General features: G+C 42.0%; 1 protein-coding gene across 7 annotated transcripts in view; it reads left to right on the top strand.

Annotated features, from left to right (window-relative positions):
* LOC308083185 (receptor-type tyrosine-protein phosphatase U) overlaps positions 1-23,265 on the top strand; it is a 209,605-nt gene that overhangs the window by 107,163 nt on the left and 79,177 nt on the right. For all 7 annotated transcript variants that reach the window (XM_080425388.1, XM_080425387.1, XM_080425384.1 and 4 more), the window contains exons 5-7: positions 6,882-6,997; positions 10,975-11,149; positions 16,945-17,238. In XM_080425388.1, the coding sequence (XP_080281514.1) occupies positions 6,882-6,997; positions 10,975-11,149; positions 16,945-17,238 (585 nt within the window). The remainder of the gene's footprint in view (positions 1-6,881; positions 6,998-10,974; positions 11,150-16,944; positions 17,239-23,265) is intronic.

Below are 23,265 nucleotides of genomic sequence, written 5' to 3'. Positions count from 1 at the left end.
GATTAAATAACAGTATAATTCTGAGATGTTTACCCATACTGTCTAACGAACAGTTAATGTAAAAATGGATAAATAACACTAAGGGAAGGACAGTAGGAACCTGGAAATGCTTTTGTTTTATTAAGACTATTATTAGTATTATTATTTTTGAACCAGACTAAATATCAGTGTTCTGAGATATTTACCCTACTATAGACCTTTGTAAAAAAATACAGACCTTTTGTCTGGGAAGCCAAGGGCTCCACCTAGTGTCATTATGTGCACTGAATTACTGAAACACAGCAATCAGTTAGCACAACAGAGGCCCTCTGTAACGCAGAGGTTTTCCTTTACACCTGAGGTATTGCTTAAAGAAGAAACCTCACTTTTGGAAGTCATTTATTTTATAAGTTTATTTTTATTTCCACGTTTTATTTCTATGTTTCATGATACTATAAATAGTTATGTTGAAAGGGTAAGGTCTACCTGGGTTTGCAATGAAAAAATCTTCTACTACATTAGATGGCACAACAAGAATATAAGATAATTACACTCAATGTAAACGGGCTACAGAACCCAATTAAAAGAAACAAAATAATAACTAAGATGAAAAGGGAAAACCAACAAATAATTTTTTGGCAAGAAACACATATGTTACGAAAGGAACACGAAAAACTGAAAAAAATGGGATTTAAAAATACATTCTACTCATCTTACAACAAGGGAAATGCAAGAGGTGTTGCAATACTTATTTCAAATAAAGTAACTTTCCAACCCACCACACAAATAGCTGACAAAGATGGACGCTATATTTTGGTAAAGGGGATTTTGGATTCTAAAGAAGTAACACTACTTAACGTTTACAGACCACCAGGACAAGACAAACTATTAATTAAGAAAATTTTTGAGTTGATTGCTACTGAAGTTACAGGCCTACTTATTACAGCTGGGGACTGGAATATTCAATTACAGACTAAGGACTCCTCAAACCCCCGAAAAAAAATTAACCCCGAATCACTGTACGTAAAAAAGCTACTTAAAGAGACAGGCATGTTTGATGTGTGGAGGGATCTCAATCCAACAGCAAAACAATTTAGTTACTTTTCTTATCCACATGGGGTCCACAGTAGACTTGACTATTTTTTTATGTTCAACACAGAAAGACATAGAATTATAGACTGTAGCATAGGGGTCAAAGATGTGTCTGATCACGCAGGAATTTATCTAAGGCTTAACCTGGATGTTCAACCCAAAAACACAGTATGGAGACTTAACACAAGTCTCCTAAATAACCCCCAATTTCAGGAATATGTTAAAAAAGAAATAAAGGAATACTTAGAGTTTAACGACAATGAGGAAATAACACCTAGTGTTCTCTGGGACTCTGGGAAATGTGTGATTCGAGGAAAATTAATAATGTGGTCATCTAAACATAAAAAACTACAACAAAAACAGGTGTCTGCCTTAACAAAAGAGTTGGAAAATTTGGAACAAAAACATGTGGACTCAAACGATCCACAAATACTAGAACAAATAAATGCAACAAAACAAGGGCTAAATAAGATTCTAGATAAACAAGTGGAAATTAAGCTTAAATATGTAAAACAAAGATACTATGAAAATGGGCCTAAAGCAAAGAAAATGTTGGCATGGAAACTACAGAAAGAACAGACTGAAAGATCAATTTTTAAAATCAAAGACCCAGATACCAACAAGCCGAGTTACACTACAGAGGAAATACAGCATTCATTTGAAAAATACTATAAGAAATTATATACACAGCCTAAAGCAGCAGCACCCTCCCTTGTACAAAACTTTTTGGAATCCCTGGACTTACCATCAATAGGTACAGAACAAAATAAGGGGTTAACTCAGGACATAACAACAACAGAAATCAACAATGCTATATCCAGGCTGAAAACAAATAAAATGCCGGGAGGTGACGGTTTTCAGGCCGAATGGTATAAATCATTTAGAGAATTACTGACACCTATGCTTGAAAAATGTTTTAACCATGTTCTCCAGGGCGGAGAGACACCTGTGTCTTGGAGACAGGCTATAATATCTGTGATTCCAAAGGTGGGCAAAGACAGGACAGAATGCAGTTCTTATAGACCTATTTCTGTACTGAACATAGACTACAGACTGTTCGCCTCAATAATGGCAAAACGGCTTGAAAACATACTCCCAGACCTAGTCGACACAGACCAAACCGGTTTTATAAAAAATAGGCAAACACAGGACAATGTCAGACGTGCCTTGTTTTTGATAGAGGGCATGAGCAAAAGCAATGAAAAGTTCTTAGCTATTAGTTTAGACGCGGAAAAAGCCTTCGACTCTTGCCGTTGGGAATTCTTATACATGATACTTCAACGCCTTGGTTTTGACGAAAAAATTATAAATTGCCTTAAAACTCTATATTACCAGCCGACTGCCAGAGTTAAAATAAACGGCAGCCTATCAGGAGTAATCAACCTGGAACGGGGATGCCGTCAAGGTTGTAATTTAAGCCCCGCCCTCTTTGCGCTATTTATAGAAGCACTGGCACAGACAATAAGGGAGGATGACTCCATAACTGGGGTCTCACTTAACGGTAAAGAACACAAGATATGCCTTTACGCGGACGATGTATTGGTCACACTTTCCGACCCCGATACCAGTCTACCAAAACTCATGTCCTGTCTTGAAAAATATGGTTCATATTCTGGATACAAACTAAATGTAAACAAAACTCAAACCCTTTCCTTCAATTACTCACCACAAGAGAATATATGTAAAAAGTATAACTTCAAATGGAACTCAGATGTTGTTAAATATCTGGGCATTAATATACCAAAAGATCTAGCCAACATTTATAAAGAAAATTATGACCCAATCACAAAAGAAATACAAAAGGATTTGGATAGATGGGTACCACTGATATTTGGTATGTACGACCGAATAGAGACCATAAAAATGAACATTTTGCCACGATTGCTATTCCTATTTCAATCACTACCTGTGGAAATTCCAAAGAAACAATTTGATAACTGGAATAGAATGATCTCCAGGTTCATTTGGAGAGGTCAGAAACCTAGAATACGTTTCAAAACTCTACAACTACCAAAAGATAAGGGAGGCATGTCTCTCCCTTGCCTGGAAGATTATTATAAAGCAGCACAATTAAGATACTTAGTTTGTTGGTGCAACAATGAATATGATGCTAAATGGAAGGACATAGAACTGGACCAACTGAATGTCCCTCTCCAGGCCATACTGGGTGATAAAACACTCATGAAGCAGCACATAAAAGAAATAAGCGACTGGACAAAGGTCCCCCTAAATATTTGGTTTAAAGAATGCAAAGACCAAAAAATAGAAAGAGAGGTACGTTTATTAAAATGGGTGGCATATGATAAAGACTTTCCACCAGCACAGCTGGATTCTAGATTTAAACGGTGGAATCGGTACGGTATTACAACATACTGTCTGATTTCATCCAATACAGGCTTGGAGAGCTTCCAATACCTCATTGATAACCATAATCTAGAGAAACAGGATTTCTACAGATACTTGCAGTTAAGGCATCATTTTGACAAAAACATAATGGTAGAGAAAAACGAAACAGACCTCATCAATATTTTCATTGATGCCTACAAAGGCAATATCACCAAAAAACTGGTATCAAGAATCTACTCGAGTCTACAGACCGCTAGGAACCACTCCACCCTCTATGTTAAACTTAAATGGGAAGAAGAAGCAGGCATAACTCTGACAGAGGACGAATGGCTGAATATATGTAATATAACAACCACTACCACTAGTTCTGGCCTTTGGAGAGAGTTCTCATGGAAGAACATGATTAGGTTCTTTATTACTCCAAGGAGAAAATACTTACAAAAAGGTACACCAGAGTCAGGGAACTGCTGGAGAAATTGCAATAAGACAATGGCTGACCACTTCCATATATTCTGGGACTGTCCAATAACCCAAAATTACTGGCTAGAGATCGTATCAGAAATCAACGCGATAATGGGTTCTGAACTTGAATGTACTTTTACCAATATTTACCTGAGTAACATACCAACCAAATTTAGCACCGCAGATAAATACCTTCTTAAAATACTATTGGTAGCCGCCAAAAAGGCTATAACCAGGAAATGGCTGGACAAAAATTCACCAACAAAGGGGGAGTGGATAGCCATTGTGCAGAACATATACGAAATGGAGAAACTAACATATTCTGTAAGACTCTGTATGGACAAATTTTGTAAATACTGGTTAAAATGGATATTACATATGAAAATGATTGTGTGAAAGACCATTGAGGATGTGGGGGGTTATATATCTGTATATATGTACAAGTACGTGAATCTGTGCTATGTGTGGAGGTACACTGCTTGAATTATTGCTATTACTTATTTCTTTTATGTTACATATGAAAAGTATGCCTGTACTTTTTTACTTCTTGTTTTTTTTATTTTTTATACATATATGCTTATCTATTTTTCTTTCCTACATAATTCCTTTCGGCAATATTTGGAAACCTGCTCCAAAACTCAGGAATGTATCATTGGAATAGCGACTGGCAAAAAATCATGGACTTTAACAACAAAGACAATCAGACTGAGATCTCTCAACAAAAGAACTGTAGTTACCTTAGCTTAGGATTTCTCTCCTCTGGACTGAATAGCCCGCAACATATGAGTGTAAAAATATAACTGAAATGTACTCATCTAATTGTAATGTGATGCCCAACATGACCTACCTGTTCTAAAAAAGAAAAAAGAATAAAAACAAAGTTTAAAAAAAAAAAAAGAAATCACTTTCTTATTCTTGAGCTCTGCTGGCAGTCTCTGAGCTAGCTTGTTTAGATTTTGTACCCATCTTTAGGTTAGGGTTGTTTTACCATCGTAGAGTGTGAAGCTTCGTGGCTTCATGAAAAAGCTTGATCTCTGAGGCGAGTTGGTGGCAGGGCTTCTGTTGAAGAGAACGTTTTCCTCTTTCTCTGTGTTGTTGGTGTAAACTTCAAACTGGAGCTCAGTATGCTGCCCCCCCACAAGGAGCTCTAAGAGCTCACAACTCTTAGAAGCAGTTAACACTGCTGCTCTGCTTTGAAGTGACTCATATAACTGATATAAGCTTGAAGGGTATTTTTCCCACTATCCTCCACACAGGGAGTTAGAAAATCACCTTATTAATATTTACATATTCCCCCTGTTGTTGTCAGGAGAGGGTTTTGGATGGTTTGTGGATAAGTGGAGCCTTTCTTGGCGTCGCATAACAAGAGGATACCACCGGCGATGTGGTTAGAGGAATGCCGGCAGGGATCATTTCCTCTCCTCTATGTGCAGACCACCCAGCTAGCCCCCCCATCTCTCCCAGACACGGGCAGGTGGCATCTTCCACGTCCTCCCACTGTGACCATTAAATAATCAAGACTCTCATCAAGACCTGGGCACGATGTCTGATGCGTGGCACACGGCCAACCCCCGCATCGCTTGGCAGGCAGCGGGCGCATGCAGGGGAGAAGGGGGGGGGGCAGAGGGGGAAGATTCAAAGGAAAGAAAGAGATTACAAAGCAACAGCAGACAGACAGAGAAACATGCACATTTCTCCGCCTCCCTCTGGATCGGGGCTGAAACCACACAGTACGTTTGACATTTCTGTTCTCCTCTGCCGAGTCGGTAAGTATTTTAACTCTGAAACCAGCGTCTCAGTGGAATGAAATATTTATCAGCCTAAAGAGTCCTGGGGATAAGATGTGACACATTTAGCTGTGTAACACTGCAGATGTTGCCAACTGTAGGGTCTGGTTCACACTCATTTCCCTGTTTGTTTGTGCTGCCTTGTCGTTAGGCATGAATTATGAATTAACCTTCAGGGGGAGGGAGTCACTGGAAGGAAACATGGACACCTGCGGGGTACACATGTACACCACACACACACACACACACACACACACACACACACACACACACACACACACACACACACACACACACACACACACACACACACACACCTCTGTAGATGTGCAAAAGTATTTTCTTGTAGATGTTAAAGACTAAAATCTTATATTTAATGAATATTAATAATTTTGCTCTCAAACATACCGGTAGCAAACAAATGAATAATGGAGATGAAAATGAACATAAAATTAACGTATTATTATTATATTTGCTAAAATGAGACCAGTGTGTTTACAGTTATACTGTTTCTGATGAAAATGATGACTAACTCACTTTAAATCAGAGTGAATGATATCCCTGTTGTTTATTGCTTTATCAATATACACATACATTAATACCTTTATGTCAACAAGTATTATTTCAAGTGTTGTAGAGTTACTCAATGGCCACACCATACATGTCACTGTGCATGTAAGGATCTGACCCTACATACATTTCATAATATCTGGGAACTAATATGGACCAGAAATATATGATTTATTTCCATCCATAGTTGTCATGCTGAGACTTTTTTTTGGGTTTAATTTACTGAGATGTGACCCTTGACCTTGTGTAGACTGTGCTGTGGTTAATATTTATTATGGAATTACTGTATTTCAATGAACATGAGGATCAATTTATAAAAAAGTCATAAGCTGTTATGCATTTAATTCAGTTATGAATCCATTAGAGCCCTGGTGAACAATGTTACTTAATGACATCCATGATAGTAATGGAACAGAATTGGACCATTAAAAGATCAATTCAATAGCTCATCCACTAATGCTGCAATCTGCTCTCTGTCACATGGAATTTATGGTGATATTACTAAAGGTAAAATCATTGTTTGTCTTGTTGTCTGACTTTGTGAATGGCTGAGTAATGTGCTCATTCTCTCTCTCTCTCTCTCTCTCTCTCTCTCTCTCTCTCTCTCTCTCTCTCTCTCTCTCTCTCTCCTTGCTGTCTCTCTAGATAAGGCTCCTCACTTCTCCAGGCTGGGAGATGAAGAGGTCAACTCAGGGCAGAATGCCACCTTCCAGTGTGTGGCTGCTGGCCGTGCTGCTGAGGCTGACAAGTTCCTGCTGGAGGTCAGTGGTGTAAACATGAGCTCATACAGTAAACTGTCTACTGTACAACTATACACTGTTAATTCCTAAGTGTTCATTTCATATAGTGTACAATAATACATCCATGTATCCAATACAAAAACAAGCAAACGAAAAAACTAAACAAAGACAAACTAATGAATCACATGCAATTAAATATGCTGTAATTGATATTTCTTGTTTAGAAATTAACAAAATGTCTATTGTTCAAAAGTTTCTGCTCAATATTCTGATAGTAATCACTGCTATAGAGTGTGTATTCAATGTGTGTTACAAATTTCCTCCAATCCTCCACCCACAAAGATCATTTATCTTGTGTTCCAGTTTGTCTGCTCATTGAATTGTTAAATCACTTTGAATTTCACTTGTTTATCCTGTATCTTGTATGGGTTCTCTCTCCTGATTGTATTTTCTGTTCACTGAAGAGCTGTAGAAATGTGTAGTCCCTTTTATTGAACAAACACTCCATAGCAATCATTGCTGTGAGAATATAGAGCTGTTTAACACTTAAACTGCTACTAACTACTTAAAAATAAATGCAGCACCTTTAAAGCAGATTATGGTATTTTTCAGACAAAATAACACTTCTGCCAAATGGGTTTAAGGTTTTAGGTGCCTTGAATAATGAACTGTATGTAAAGGCCAATTTTCTTTCAGCCCTACATTGATAGCATTTCTTTCTCTACAAAACCACTTGTGTGTTTACAGCACAAGTGGTGGTTTTCTTAAATGAACATTCTCTGTCTTTGCACTTAAAGGCGTCCCAGAAGGTGTTTAAATAAAGCATTCCAGGCAGTGTTTTAAAGCTAAAAGCACTGAAGGCCACAGAGGCCTGGGAGCTTCTTCAGCCCCAGTGCCTTTGAAACACTGGATTGACTATTAGATCATAGAGCTTTTCTCTCTTTCTCTCTCTTCACTGGCTCTTGCTCAATTCAAATTGAGCCCCTGTTTTAGATACATCTCTTTTCATCCAATCTGGGAACCCATCGTCAAATAAACGTTTCCTTTTGACTCTGGGCTGAGCTGTACGGAGGACCCATGCTCATAGGAAACCAGGGTTTTGGTCTGCCCTCAGCCCTCCACTTCCCGTGGTGCGCCTATGTTTTCATTCCCACTAACAATATTTCTCCACGGAACACTAACACCATTTCTCCCAAAGAACATGGATCGTTTTGGTTATAAGCCCACTTGTTTCTATGACGAAAGAGCAAGTCAAAATGTTACTAACTTTCCGTGGTTTTGTCGGCTCCGAGGACGCTATTGTTAAATGAGTTTCGGTTTGTTTCCAGTGGGAAACAAGCCGCACACATGTAAATCCCACCCACTACATTTGATTGGGGAAAGCGCGGCCTGCTCCCTGATCTGAAGGAACGCCCACTTGTAGCCAATGTGCATGGGTTGTCAACACGGCTCCCGACAGATCCGAGCGCAGCTATGGATCTGTTCTTGAGAGATTACTTTTCATCTGGAATGATATATATGCCTCAGGAAGGTCTCTACGGTGTCTCTCTCCCTGGTGGAATAGGTGCTCTGTGGTCTGACATAGTTTATTTCCTCACAGCCCTGATGAAAGATTGAAGTTCAGGGTCTTCTTTTCAGGTTTCTTTCTGGTGCTGCAATTACAGAGTAGCTGCACGTTCAAGCCTCACATGGACTCTGACCACCTACAGTACGTGATAATTACGCTATAGGCCTGGGGGCCGGTTTACTGTATTGTTTGAAACCAGGATGATGTGTGATTCACATAATGGATGGCATACCTTATTACGCCCTCCCTTGAAACGCTCAGAAATGTTGGCGTCAGAGGGAGGTTGATGTGAAACCGTTGGTTTGGTCACGGCACAGTGACGAGGACAGATGCCTCTGGTAATTAGCTGTCATAGCCATGCAGGTGTCTTATACAACAAGGTCTGCCTGTGCCGTGACTTGCCTCTCATCTCTCTCCATGTTGCTATCTGTCCTCCGTCCGTGTCCCACATTTAAGATACTGGCAGGGCCACTCTCGCCGATCAACCTGCCTCGGCTGCCGTTGTTGGTTGCGATCTTTTTTGTGTTTGTGTCCGCAGTGCCAGCTGCAGTCCAATCTCGGCACATGGACTCCTGCCAAGTTAACAGATCGTTTTGTCGTTTCCTCCCAATTAGCTGGAGCCAGATTGTTAGCATAACACCTCACGCTCTCCATGCTTATTTCATTTACCCTTGATTCCTACCATCTGTTTTATTTTGCAATTGGGAACTGGTAGAAACTGAGACAGTCTATGTGAGACGCATCAGAGGCCAAGCCCTGGAGATGATTGAGGGTTGGTGTGTTTTTGTGCAGCCGTGTGATTATCTGCTTCACTCTCATCAGTGTCTGTGAGTCTCCAAGTTTGTTTATGGGGGCTGGCGCTGAGGTTCATGTGTTCTGTGGCTTTACTAGCTACCCCCAAAAAGAAACAGAAAACTAACAAAACACTAAATTAAGATCAACAGAGAAAGGAATGCATGCCAGCTCATTTCACACACGAAATTAATGACCTAAACACAAGACAAATGCTCTAGGTTCAAGGTCTGCTGTTGAGACTGTAGATCTGAAGGATGCTACTATACTGCTTGTAATGGTGTAAAACAATGTGAGGAATGCCTCTAAGCTTTTCAACAGCACTATGAATCCATACCGCATTGCCTTGAGCCTCCCACTCTTTTCCTGCCTCTCTCTCTCTCTCTCTTTGTCTCTCCCTCTCTCTCTCTCTCTCTTTTCCAACGCTTTTTGTTTTGTTTTGTTCTTTTGCTCTCTCTTTCTGCCTCTGTCATCCCTACTTTCTCTTGGAGATATACTCTGCTCTGAGGTGTCAGAGTTTCATTTCCTTTTTTTTGCTCTGTACCAAAAGCACCAAACCCACGTCTGTCCATATGGGGCTTAAACTGACTAAACTGTAACACATTAGAGACCATCTGGCTCACAATTCCAAGTCATGAGGCCCTTTAGTTAAATTTTTGGTAACATCATTTATTGTAGAGACGTTAAGAGACTTGCAGCTTATTCTATAGCCGCATACAATTAAGTGGACTGATACGTTGTTGTTTTTTTTGTGTTTAGTTTATAATTTGGAGTATTATTTTTACCCCTTTTTTCTCCCAATTCAATTCTTGCCAATTCATTCCTCCTACTGCTTGCCACTGCTGTTGATCCCTACTGGCTCGCCTGCCAGTGAGGAGCCCTCACATGGATGTGTATGGAGGATGTAGCACATCCATCCATCCATCCTACTCTTACATTTCAATATTCCCCACCCCAGCATGTAGGAGTATGAGCAGCAACAAATATCAACACTCCTGCCCAGTTTCCCGCCGAACATGGCCAATTGTGTTCATATAGATGCTCGACCAAGCATCATACATCACAGTGGATTTGAACCCCTAGATACTGTGGTGGTGGGCAGGTACTTTTCCGCTGTGCCACCCGAGCGCCCAATGATACATTGTTGCTGAGCTCCAGTAAGAAATGACACTCATGTCATGCACCCCCCCCTCATAATCACTACAACCTTAACGAGATTTAATTTGTTTGTGTTAAAGTATGCCTGATTGTAGTCATGCTTGATTAAATGGGGAGTGATGGTCCTGATTTTCTAATTAAATGGCACGTGCTTGGACAGTCATCCTTTTTAATCAGTCACGTCATAAGAAGTGGTGAACATAGTGATAATTGAAATGCATTATGTTGTGACATTAGCGTGTTGGCTTTGCTCTGCTCCAGGAAATAGATTGGTCCCACAGTTACTGATTACTGATCTCTGTGCGTGTGTGTGTGTGTGTGTGTGTGTGTGTGTGTGTGTGTGTGTGTGTGTGTGTGTGTGTGTGTGTGTGTGTGTGTGTGTGTGTGTGTGTGTGTGTGTGTGTGTGTGTGTGTGTGTGTGTGCGCGCGCGCGCGCGCGCATGTCCTGGTTTCTCTGACCCGTCTTGTCCTCTCTCTCCAGCGCCACAGTGGGGACGTAGCATCGACAGGGTCGGTCAAGCACCTGAGTCACCGCCGCTTTGTGGCGTCCTTCCAGCTGGACGGCGTGCAGCGGGCGGATCAGGACCTCTACCGCTGTGTCACCCAGTCCTCCAGGGGCTCCGGGGTCTCCAACTTTGCTGAGCTCATTGTCAAAGGTTAGAAAACTGATAAAAACATAAAAGGAAATTTAAAAAAATCTCTAACATGAGCCAAACACAGTCTTTCTCTCTCTCTCTCTCTCACTCTCACTCTCACTCTCACTCTCACTCTCTCTCTCTCTCTCTCTCTCTCTCTCTCTCTCTCTCTCTCTCTCTCTCTCTCTCTCATTCTCTTATCCTCATCTTCCTCCCGTGTCGTTGCTTCCTCTCTCCGTCTTTCCATTTATCATTTTATTGTCTTATGGTCTGTTTTCCATCATGTCAATCTCCTGTCTCTCTCTCTCACAGCAACAAATGAGATTCTGTTTGATAACAGGTTTTCTATTCCCCTTAGTCTTGGCGGAGCGTCATTTAATGTGGAATTTGGAATGAAACGCATCAAGACAAACACAGTCCCAACAGTTTGGTGTGAAATGTAGACCATGGTTCAGAGCATGTTCTTCAGTGTGCTGCACACTGTTGTACAGAAAAGAACAAAAGAGGTGACTCAGTGTTCTCTCTAAACTCTTCAAGCGCTCTCCACCAGACGTATGAGAGGGATCCATGTGTGAGCGGCAGGTGGCCGCCACCAACAGCTCCATGCAGTTTGTCACACTATTGTTGGAAGAGCTTGACTGGCTTGACTCCCACATCCCTCCTTCATACAGTATCACCATGATGAGTCCTGTCCCATTGCTCCACTCACTCTAACCCTGTGGAGTGACGGTGCTGTGACAGCTCTGCCATGACACGGACAGGAATGTATAGCAGAGCTCTGAGGATGAGGAAGAGAAATAAAGAAGAAGAATGCCATTGTCCTCGACCTCTGTGGTCCTTCAGAACATTACTTCTTCAAAAGGATTACGAGAGAGAAAGAGACAGAGAGAGACAGACAGAGAGACAGAGAGCTGAGGCACCAACTTAATCCCATAGATAGAAGTGGCAGCATGGATTAGGTAGTCTAGTAATACAGAGTGTTTGGTACAGTATGTGACAGAGCAGTCTTCTGCCAGGATGTTGCTAAACCCTCAGTACAGCAGCAGACAGTAAATGCATTGATAGAAGGCCATGAAATCCCTCACAAGGAGCTCAGACGTACAGAGAGCCTCGCCACTCTCTCAGTGAACACATACAGTATGTCTTCCTCCCTTTGGGTGCAGAAAATATTGAAATTAAGTGTGGCGTGGGATCCGCTTGTATAAACTAGAGGCATTTTCTATAAAATATGTCTCCGCTCAGCCATCTGCTGCTGCTCTGTAATCTGTTTTACAGAATGCAAAGTAGAATCCTTAACAAAACTTTCATAAATCTCCCCCCTCATCCCTACTGCCCCACTAATGAATGGCTAATCATCCTTTTAATTAGCTGGATCCATTCATTTTGAATATGGTTGCTCCTCATCCAGACTCAACTCTCACTCCACATGAATAACATATTTGCACTTTTTCTTCCCATAAGGTATTTTGCCAGCTTTTGTAAGCATGTTTTGAAGGCTATTTATTTATTTATTCTGGGGGATTTACTACTGTACCTCGTGAAATATAAATCTGAGAGACATAATTATTTAAATAGTTGGGGTTCTTGGTTTCACTAAACTTCTGTGTACAGAAGGATAGTAAGAGAATGCCATGCAATACATTGATCATTGTTCTTTAAATAAGCACAGATGACTCAATAAAGACAAACAAAACTATTCATCAGGCATATTTCTTTGAACTATTGGGATCTGAAATGTGAGAGTGGACATCGTATTCTCACACCAGTTGCATCAAACGAGTGACAAGCTCGATATGTAACCTGTCACAGATTGACAAGGACTATTCTCTTCATATCTGTATTCAACTCAAACGGTGCATTCACACCGCTCTGCACAGCCACTTGATCACTTAACGGCTCACTCTGGGGTGACGTACTGGGCTCTAGTCTGCTCCTGACTTGTATTAAATGTTGTTTTAGCGGATGCATCAACTCTAGGGGTGTCACGATACGCCTAATCCACGATTCAATTCGACTTTAGATTTTAAGCTCACGATTCGATTCAATATTCGATTTATATTTAATTTTAATTATTAGGCTATTGACTCTTGATTTGTAAAGAAAAACACTTGTTTCTCAATAAGTAACTTTTTATTTTAATACAAATTATAAATAACAAATGAGAATCTATAATAATAAAATGTTCAACATATTAATAATATAAACTTTGTGTTTTATCTCCTGTCATTGACATTTTCAGATTCTTCTTTAAGAAGATTAGTTAACATTCTTTGAAAAGTTTATATTTTTTGGCTATGACTGACTTCCAAAGTTTGCTTGCCCTGGGTGGACAACCCGGCCTGGCGGAGATTGGCGGTAATCTGTGCTCTGAGGAGGAACACAGCACACCGTTCTACTTAAGGCAGGCAATCAATTCTACATGGCCTAGCCCTTAAGTAACTGTTGCCTTAATTTCCCATACATCGCAGGCACGCACTCGCATTCACTCCTCATTTCTTGAGCGCGACCCGCAGGAATTATGTGGGTTGTTGGCACATGTGTATGGTCGTTGCAACATAGGATCCCATCATGTCAAAAGGTTGACACATGGTCAGATGTTGTCCCAACCCGTCACTATAGTACGACTTGAGAGTGAGAATCTGTTGGAGTGGAATGAAATGCAGGTCAATGGGAGGAGCCTGCAAATGAACTGCAGGTCAGTGGAGGAGGTAGAGTGAAAGATAGACATGAGATGATGAGGTGCTGGTAATGTGGAAGGCCTTCAGAGCAGACAGCCATAATAGACGTCAGTGTATCTACAGGAATGAGGGATTGGTCACGGCCACAGATCTAAGTCTGATCTTCTTCTGGTAGTAGGGGGCACTAAGTGAAAAATCGTTACGCGGCGGATAAAAGCATGAAATTTGATACAGATGTCCCTTGGGTTATCCTAAAACATCCTAGAAGGGGTGCCCAAAAAAATCTTAAACAGGAAGTGAGTTATGGACAAAATCCAAAATGGCCACCTAAACTGTTGACCGTTGACTCAAAAGACACCAAAATAATCTCCAAAAAGCATAAAATGTGGCACACATGTCCTTTGGGTCATCCTAAGACATCCTAGAAGGGGTGCCCGAAAAAATCTGAAACAGGAAGTGAGTTATTGACCAAATTGAAAATGGCCGCCTACAGTGTTGAAAGATGATGCAAGATACCTAAAGAATCTCATAAAAGCATGAAATGTGGTACAAATGTCCCTTGGGTGATCTGAACGCATCCTACAAGGGGTGCCCAAAAAGGTTTTAAACAGGAAGTGACCGCCTAAAGCAGTTGACACAAAAGAAAACGGGACGTCATAAAAGTGTATAATTTGGTACGTACATTGAGTGCTTCTTAATATATCCTAGAAGGGGTTATTTATTTGTTTGTTTGCTTGTTTATTAAACTTTTTAGGAAGGGACCATGTTGAAGAAATTCTAAATGGCTGTTTAAACAGTTGACCATGGCAGTCTGCATATTATGCAGACTCAATACGACAGGTTATGCAGTGCATAACCTGCCGTATTTTGTAGTCTACCTTCTGTTTTCATTTCTACATCACTTATTTATTTTACTTTCTGCATTATTTTGTATTGTACTCTTTGAATCTTCTGTATTTATCTAACTCTCTGCATATTCTTATTTATTTTACTCTGCATCTTATCTTACTCTGCATATTCTTATTTTACTCTATGCATCTTATTTATTTTGCACTCTACATCTTCTTGCTTGTTTTACACTCTATCTTCTCATGTATTTTCTTCTTGATCATTACTGTTTTTTTGTGATTAGTGTTTAGTAACTACATGTATTCATGTGTGCCATTTCGCAATTACCAGCACATTGGCATAATGCTCTGCAAGGTAACCCAGCATACCGGCATCTACACTTTCTCGAACAGAGGGGCTCAGCTTTGCAGCCACACTTGAGTTCTCTACAAACTTTGGCAGCCTCTGGCAAGAGTGTCCATAAAGGTGTCCACGAATCAGCGACTTTAATCCATCCATATTTGTCAGGAGATGGTAGAGATTGCATAGCTTTCAGGCTTCTGGACCAAATGCCAATTGGCTGCTCGATTTGAATATTGTAGCAGTGCAGCCCGTGTGGGAGGAGTGTTTTCCATTGAGAGACTATTACAACTTTTTTTGGCACCCCTTAGGATGCATTCAGATCACCCAAGGGCAACACTGTAGGCGGTCATTTTCAATTTTGTCAATGACTCACTTCCTTTTTAAGATTTTTTTGGGCACCCCTTCTGGGATGTCTTGGGATGACCCAAGGGACATGTATGCCAAATTGTATGCTTTTATGAGATTCTTTAGTTGTCTTTTGAGTCAATAGATAACACTGTAGGCGGCCATTTTCAATTTTGTCAATAACTCAGTTCCTGCTTAAGATGTTTTTGGGCACCCCTTCTAGGATGTCTTAGGATGACCAAAAGGACATGTGTGCCAAATTGTATGCTTTTATGAGATTCTTTAGTTGTCTTTTGAGTCAATCGACAACACTAGGCGGCCATTTTCAATTTAGTCAATAACTCACTTCCTGTTTCAGATTCCTTTGGGCACCCCTTCTAGGATGTCTTAGGATGACCTAAGGGACATGTGTGCCAAATTGTATGCTTTTTGGAGATTCTTTTGGTGTCTTTTGAGTCAACGGTCAACAGTTTAGGTGGCCATTTTGAATTTTGTCCAGAACTCACTTCCTGTTTAAGATTTTTTTGGGCACCCCTTCTAGGATGTTTTAGGATGACCCAAGGGACATCTGTATCAAATTTCATGCTTTTATCCGCCGTGTAACGATTTGGCCATTTTTGGTGGTTAGTACCCCCTACTATGGCTCTTTGTCCTGGTTTTTCCTGTGTCTCCTGTCTGTGTCATTGTTCAGTTGCTCCAGTCTCCTGCTAACTGACATTCTGCTGGTGGTTTCTGAAATGACCTCCTCACAGCAACGCAGGGGCCTTTCTTTCATCACAGCGGCTTCCTGTTTGAAGCCGTTGGGAGCGTCAGATGTGCGTATGCGATGCATATGGATCGGGTTAACCAGCACTGTTGTTCGTAAACTTCTCGTACTAGTGCCATATGCCTGTTGTTTTTTTCCTACACTTCCTTTTGTGAGATGTATGTGCTGCTGTTAATGGCTTTTTAATAGCTGTGAGCAGTCAGTTATGTGAACTGTTGACCTGCTGGCATTCTGCAGTCACAGGGATCACACAGGGTCTCCAGGGGCTTTTATGACAGCAGGAACTGTGTTCCCTCAGAGCTGATTAGTTACATTAATATCACATTAATTAGTTACATTAATATCACATTAATTAGTTACATTAATATCACATTAATTAGTTACATTAATATCACATTAATTAGTTACATCGATAATATCACACGTTTGCCTCTGTGTACAGAACAGCAGTACCCTGATCTAAGTTGTAACAAGTTCCTTTTACCGTACCCATGCTTTCTTTTCTATTTGACTTGTCTAGAACGTTGAAATGGTATGAATGTACTCATTATGGATTACATTTTTTTGTATGTCTCTCCTCCCCAAAAACACATGGCACCATTTGCACTCAAAGGACCACAGTGGAAATAAGCTCTGTCTTTTTTGTTTTATTCTGTCGACAGATATGTACAATTATGGTCGTCATGCATATGCATGCATATCAATCAATCAATCAATCAATCAATCAATCAATCAATCAATCAAACTCTTGATCCGTATGTGGTTTTTGCTGTGTACCAGTTGTGTATCAACATGGTGAAATGAAAACCTTGACTTTCATGTCTCCTCTTTCCCAGTGCCCCCGTCTCCCATAGCTCCACCCCAGCTGCTGCGTGCCGGCTCCACCTACCTGATCATCCAGCTCAACACCAACTCCATCCTGGGAGACGGCCCCATTATCAGAAAGGAGATCGAGTACCGTGCCAGCCAGTCCCCGTGGTCGGAGGTTCACGCCGTCAACATGGTCACCTACAAGCTCTGGCACCTGGACCCGGACACGGAGTACCACATCAGCGTGCTGCTGACCCGGCCCGGGGAGGGGGGCACGGGACCGCCCGGACCACCGCTCGTTAGCAGGACCAAGTGTGCAGGTGAGGTCGCAGACCCCGAGACGCTGTGCACCTGAGCTGGGAAATACGCTGCTACGGGTCATTATGTATCGAGGACACAGCATTTTACTGCCAACCATGTTAGATCACATCGTTGTTCAAACATGAAGATGGCTGCAAAATGTGCCTCAGATGCTTTCATACCTTTTACGTGCACGTTTGGAAAGTATCTGATGTGACACTTTTGCAGTCATATTAATTTGTGAACAATGACATAATTTATTTTAGTTTCCACTCTCAGTTAACACATTGATTGCCAAGATCGCATTGATGCATTCTTTCAAATGCATCACTTGATGGCCAAGATCGCATTGATGCGTTCTTTCCAAAAAATAATAATAATAATAATAATTCCACAAGGGGCGACCTAACACAGCTTTGGAATGATCGATCGTCACTCAGAGAAGAAGTAGTTGGATGTGACGTCCTTCCAAAAAAAAACAGGAAGCCATCCGACCCAACGATGGGATTTTCAGAAAAACAGCTGTAACTCAGTTTATTTTCTTTGCATTGAAAACCACCCGTTTTCAGCGGACCAAAGCCCCAAAATGGCGGATCGCGGTTGGAACGTTATTGTCCCTGTGGATTCACAGATCCCTCCGCCTACCCACAGGAACTTTTTTTTCGTGTCTTTTTTTTACATAATGTATCTTCCACAGCGTTTCAACGATCATTGATTTAAGGTAATTGTGCTGGCATGGGGATAGAAAACTATGTTTAATATCTTGGCAGTCAATGGGTTAAGTTTGTTATTGACAGATTAAGAGCGTACCTGAGGGACAGCTTCTTTCTGCTTGGCTAAATCGTCCCATAAAGGATGTTTTCATATATTGACAGCCAGACACTCACACTTCTGTCACAGTCTTTCATTATGATACTGCATCTGTAGCAAGGATCTGCTAGGAACAAAACACATTCAATCACACACTGGAACTGATCGGGTCTTCTTCTCATGCACTTATCTCAAAGGAAAAAGACACACTCACTATCAGCATGCAGTGCTTTGTGAACTCTGGAGGAAGACGAGAGGAAGGGATTTGCCACCAGCTCTGGTGGCAGCATTGGTTTGATACTAATTTAACAGATAACAGCTGGCTGGTTTGCTAGATTATAGCTTGGTACTTCTTTGGGATTTCTCTTGAAGATAAAGTTATGCAGCTATACAGTGGTAACTTTCAGAGTTAATTTGACTCTCAGGAGTTTACTGTGTTACTGTAATTTCACAGGAATCTATTTTAGTGACACCGGTGCAGAGTCACCAGTACTGACACACATGAACTAGAACAAACACACTGAGACTAATCAAAGAAGGTTGACTATACAGTGCATATAACGCATTGACTGTCCATCACCTACATCACTAAGATTTCTCTCTCTGCCATCTTGATGTTTTGCTAAGTTATCAGTCAGAGCTCCACGAGTTGAACCTCATGTCCCCGAAATATATATATATTTTTTCTTGCAACAATCAGTGAATCAATGTTCTTAATACCTGTGCTCAGAAACCACAGGGAGAACAGAGCACGGTATGCCACACACGCACCCACACAACAGGGCCAAGACAATGGAGAAGTCTCCTATTAGCCAAAGGCCTGTTCCTATGTCTTCATGGTCATCAGTCTTTGTATGGTCGATGGTCTCCAGCCCACCATCCCTCACATCCCTCCCCACCCTGCTCAGTGCTCCACCCAAGCCTCCACAGCCCTCTCTGTTAAAGCTACTCTCCTCTCTGGTGACATATTAAAGCTACTCTCCTCTCTGGTGACATATTAAAGAGACTCTCCTCTCCCTGCAGCTACACCCAGCACTCATTCATCATCTACCCTGAGTGAATATATATATATGAGAGAGAGAGAGAGAGAGAGAGAGAGAGAGAGAGAGAGAGAGAGAGAGAGAGAGAGAGAGAGAGAGAGAGAGAGAGAGAGAGAGAGAGAGAGAGAGAGAGAGAGAGAGAGAGAGAGAGAGAGAGAGAGAGAGAGAGAGAGAGAGAGAGAGAGAGAGAGAGAGAGAGAGAGAGAGAGAGAGAGAGAGAGAGAGAGAGAGAGAAAATTATATCTTTAAAGATATAATATATCATCACTCTCTGGGCTGTTAAACAGGGTGTTTTGATGCAATACAAGCTACAGAGGAGTGTCTTGCATATTTTTATTCCTAGACGATGAGAAGGCTGTGAGCAACTGAAGTGATCGTATTTGAGCTTGTTTTGTGATGCAACTTCGTCTGAATGAATCAAGTACAATTATTGTTGTTTATTTGGAAGCTGAATACAAAGACAGTATTTTGGATTCTAAGCTGATAAATGATTAGAATTATCTTGTGGACCATTGGTGTGGTTGGTTTGGTCAGTGCTGGTGGTCTTCAGCTTGGTGACGTGATGTTTCCTGCTCTTAGTGATGTCCTTACACTGCAAACTTCCTCCACCCGCTGTGTCTCACCGTCTCCACTCTCCAGGAGACTCTAATCACCAGCTGGCTCCCAGAGCCATTGCGACCCTGCCTGCCCCCTAACCATCTGGTGTACACCCCCCCCCCCCTATTGACCCCCACTCTGATAAGCTTTAAAACACCAGGAAGAAGTCGCTCGGGTTGCCGTGGAGATCTTGGGGAGGCAGTAATTAGCACATTGAACAGAAGGGATTCTTGGACCCTCTCACTGTCGGTGAAGACCAGCGAGCTTCCTCTCCAGAAGGCATATTGTTTTCCCTATAGGATGGTTAGGGAGGACTGGGCTTGTGATTTGCTGAGACGGGGAGATAAATGACTCCGTCCACCACAGCGTGCCAACTCAGGCGACTCGTGCGGCCATCGGCCGATGGCCGTGGCCACTCACTCAACTAGCAGCTGGCTCGCTGACGAGCGGCCAGGTAGAGCAGCCATCTTGGAATCGTAAGGTTCCCAGTTCGATCCCTGGCTGTGTGTCGAAATGTCTTTGAGCAAGACACTGATTTGTTTTTAATTTTTTTGTATTATTATTTATTTGCACATTTAAAAACAACACATTTGTAACAACAGCATCATATTGTGTTGGGATGTGCAGGTGAGATTTAGAAAACCCTGTCGGGTTTAGAAGGTTAATCTCACCTCACTTAAGAAATACAAAGTAATAAAAACCCAAAATAAATTATTTGGCAACATACATACTAATATACAAAAATACAAATACAACAATAGATACATAGTATGAATACTATGTATGTAATTGTTCCCGATGAGCATGTTGCTGCCTTGCATGGTTTCCTCCGACGTCTGTGTGTGAATGTGAAATACATTGTAAAACGCTTTGGAGAAACATGCAATATAAATGCAGTCCATTTATAGGTGACAAAAATAATCTCTCTGCTCCCCCACCCATCCTATGGGAAACAGTACAGCCTCCAGAAGAGCCTGAGATGCTCTGCTGTGAGCGACCATGATGTTTAACGGTCTGGAGGCTCATATTCTCTGCTCCCACACCCCTCCTCCTCCTCCTCCTCCTCCTCCTCCTCCTCTGTGTCGCCATGCCAACTGTGCCATACATGGGCGTGAGGAGTAGAGGAGGCGTGTCCTCATGTGGATGTTGTAAAGCTAATGGCCGTAAATGTGAACATGGCCGCCGCCCGCCCGGCTCTGATGGCCGTCCAGGTGTGCTTGATGAGCCATCGCTGTGATTATCAGCAGGCCACGTTAACGCAGCTTGAAGCCCCTCCAGTAAATCACAGAGGAGAGGAGAGCTGGGTGCTGCAGGTGGTCCCCAAACTGCATTAATGGACTTCCACCTGCTGCTGTTGGTGGGTCACTGAGCCGTATGATGGTTTGGCTTTGGGCCGTAGTGGGACGACTGCAGCTCTGCACTGCAGGGTGTCAGGGGGGGGCACGCGTGGCATACAGACTAACAGACTAGGCAAAGGGGAGCCAGTTTGAGAAAACCCACAATGAACACACTGTGCCCTCTGTGGTGATGCTTTCATCGGCTCTGTGGTTAAATGCCCGGCTCTGTTCGGCTCTCGAACTGTGCAGACTATCAATTGCACCATTTAGACAATCCCCAGTCACACTAAACAATTGTTAGAACATTTCCTGCTTTGCCTACCAGTATACTGATTACCTGCCCGTCCATTCGTCTGCCATGGCTTTGGTCTGCAGCGGACGCAGATCGATGCCCTGCTCATGTTTCTGCCCAGAATGAGATGCCAGACAGACAATTATGGGTAGAAGCGGGTAACTGCAGAGGACTGGCTTGCATGCTGCTGTTATGGAATCTCACTTAACACATTGGGTGCCAGAGGTTTATTAAAATATTATACTTTGAGTGCCAGGACTTTTTAAACATTTTGAACCTTTTTCAAGTAGTCACAAAATATTTTCAGTGATCACCGTCCTCACGGTGATCCCCTCATTACACACATACAGGTCTCGTACAATCGGGGGGAAAAAATTTAAAACATTCGGAAATCCATTCCATAGTTGCAGCCAGTTGAAAATAGTTAAATTAACATTGTAAAAAAAAAAAGTGCACAGGAGCCGAGATACAGGTTTTTGAAGTCATAAGTTAACCAGGAGGTGGATTGGAGTCTAAATGTTGTAGGAGTGATATTTCCTGTTGCTGTGAAGGAAAAAATATACGGTTTAAAAAACCGTATATATACGGTTTTGGCACTCAACGTTAGTATGCGCAAAACCGTATATATACGGTTTTGGCACCCAATGTGTTAAGAGGTTGAGAGCTCAGGGAAGGGTAAGAGCCCAGGGTAGAGATAAGACCTTTGTGTCTGATAAGCTTTAGCTGCTCATGAATGTATGTGAGCGCACGTCCATTTATAAGCACTAATGTATGTGTGGGACATAAAGTAGAGGGAAACACAAAGTGAAAGGAAAGGAGAGAAAGGGATGAGGATGGAAAAGCAACATGACAGTATTGTGTGTGTGTGTGTGTGTGTGTGTGTGTGTGTGTGTGTGTGTGTGTGTGTGTGTGTGTGTGTGTGTGTGTGTGTGTGTGTGTGTGTGTGTGTGTGTGTGTGTGTGTGTGTGTGTGTGTGTGTGTGTGTGTGTGTGTGTGTGTCAAGAGACCACCCTCTCATATTATTTAGCTCTTTGTTGCTCTGTTGTCCGGCCCTCTGCTTATGGATGCAGTGTGGGAGACTCCCTATGAGCGTCTGGAGCCCCAGTGAAGAGATGAAGACCTTGGTAACCTCAGAGTCTCTGCTGATCTCTATACACCTGTGTATCTCTGCCACCTGTATTTCTGCTGTCACCCCCATCCTCCCTCAGCCCCATTACTCAACAGCCCTATTTAAAGAACAAAAAAATACCATAATATCATGTAAAAAAGGCATGGATTGTGTTAATAATTATTATTGACAAAAGTCATTATTGATGTTGAATTTGGCTCAACCCCCCACCCACCAGCAGCCGTCAGCTTGGATGTCTTAGTGAACACTGGCTGGTCTGTGTGACAGTGGATAGAGGCTCTCTGTACATCTCAGTCAGCCTTTCCATGGAGGGAGGAACTAAAAAGACAGTGCTCCTTGTTTCTGTTGGGTTTGGAGGTGGAGAGAGACAAGGTTTAACCCTGCAGTGACCAGTCCAGCAGTAACTCTGAGTCTCTGAATCACACCCCAGCTAGAGCTTTGAGGTCGGTCGGTTGACCAGTTGCTTCTGATTGTGTCTAGAACTAGGCAAAAAAAACAGAGCTGACCGATCCTTTGCGGTAGCTGCCCCTTAGCTCTGGAACCATTTGCCTCTACATATTCTCTCTGCCCAGTAAAGACTCCCAGGCTTCTTCCAGGCCTTCAATTTGGGTGTCAAACCCCTGCCTTTACTGTGCATTACTGCTTTTAGCCCTTCTTTTGTGCGTCATTTGTGTAATGTTTAGCTTGTTGTCTCCGCCGAAGGTGGAGAATATGTTTTCGCTTTGTGTGAGCAAACATTGTTAGCCAAGCTAACATTGGGCAAGCTCCACGTGACACGTGTCAATTTGTTGACACCAATGCCTCTGATTGGCTAGAGGGACGCATGACGAAATAAAATTCTA

This window comes from Gymnoscopelus braueri (genome assembly GCF_963280865.1).
Source record: "Gymnoscopelus braueri genome assembly, chromosome: 4".
Taxonomy (NCBI): Eukaryota; Metazoa; Chordata; class Actinopteri; order Myctophiformes; family Myctophidae; genus Gymnoscopelus; species Gymnoscopelus braueri.
The sequence above is the reverse complement of the archived record's forward strand: the minus strand, read 5'-3'. Positions and strand labels throughout refer to the sequence as shown.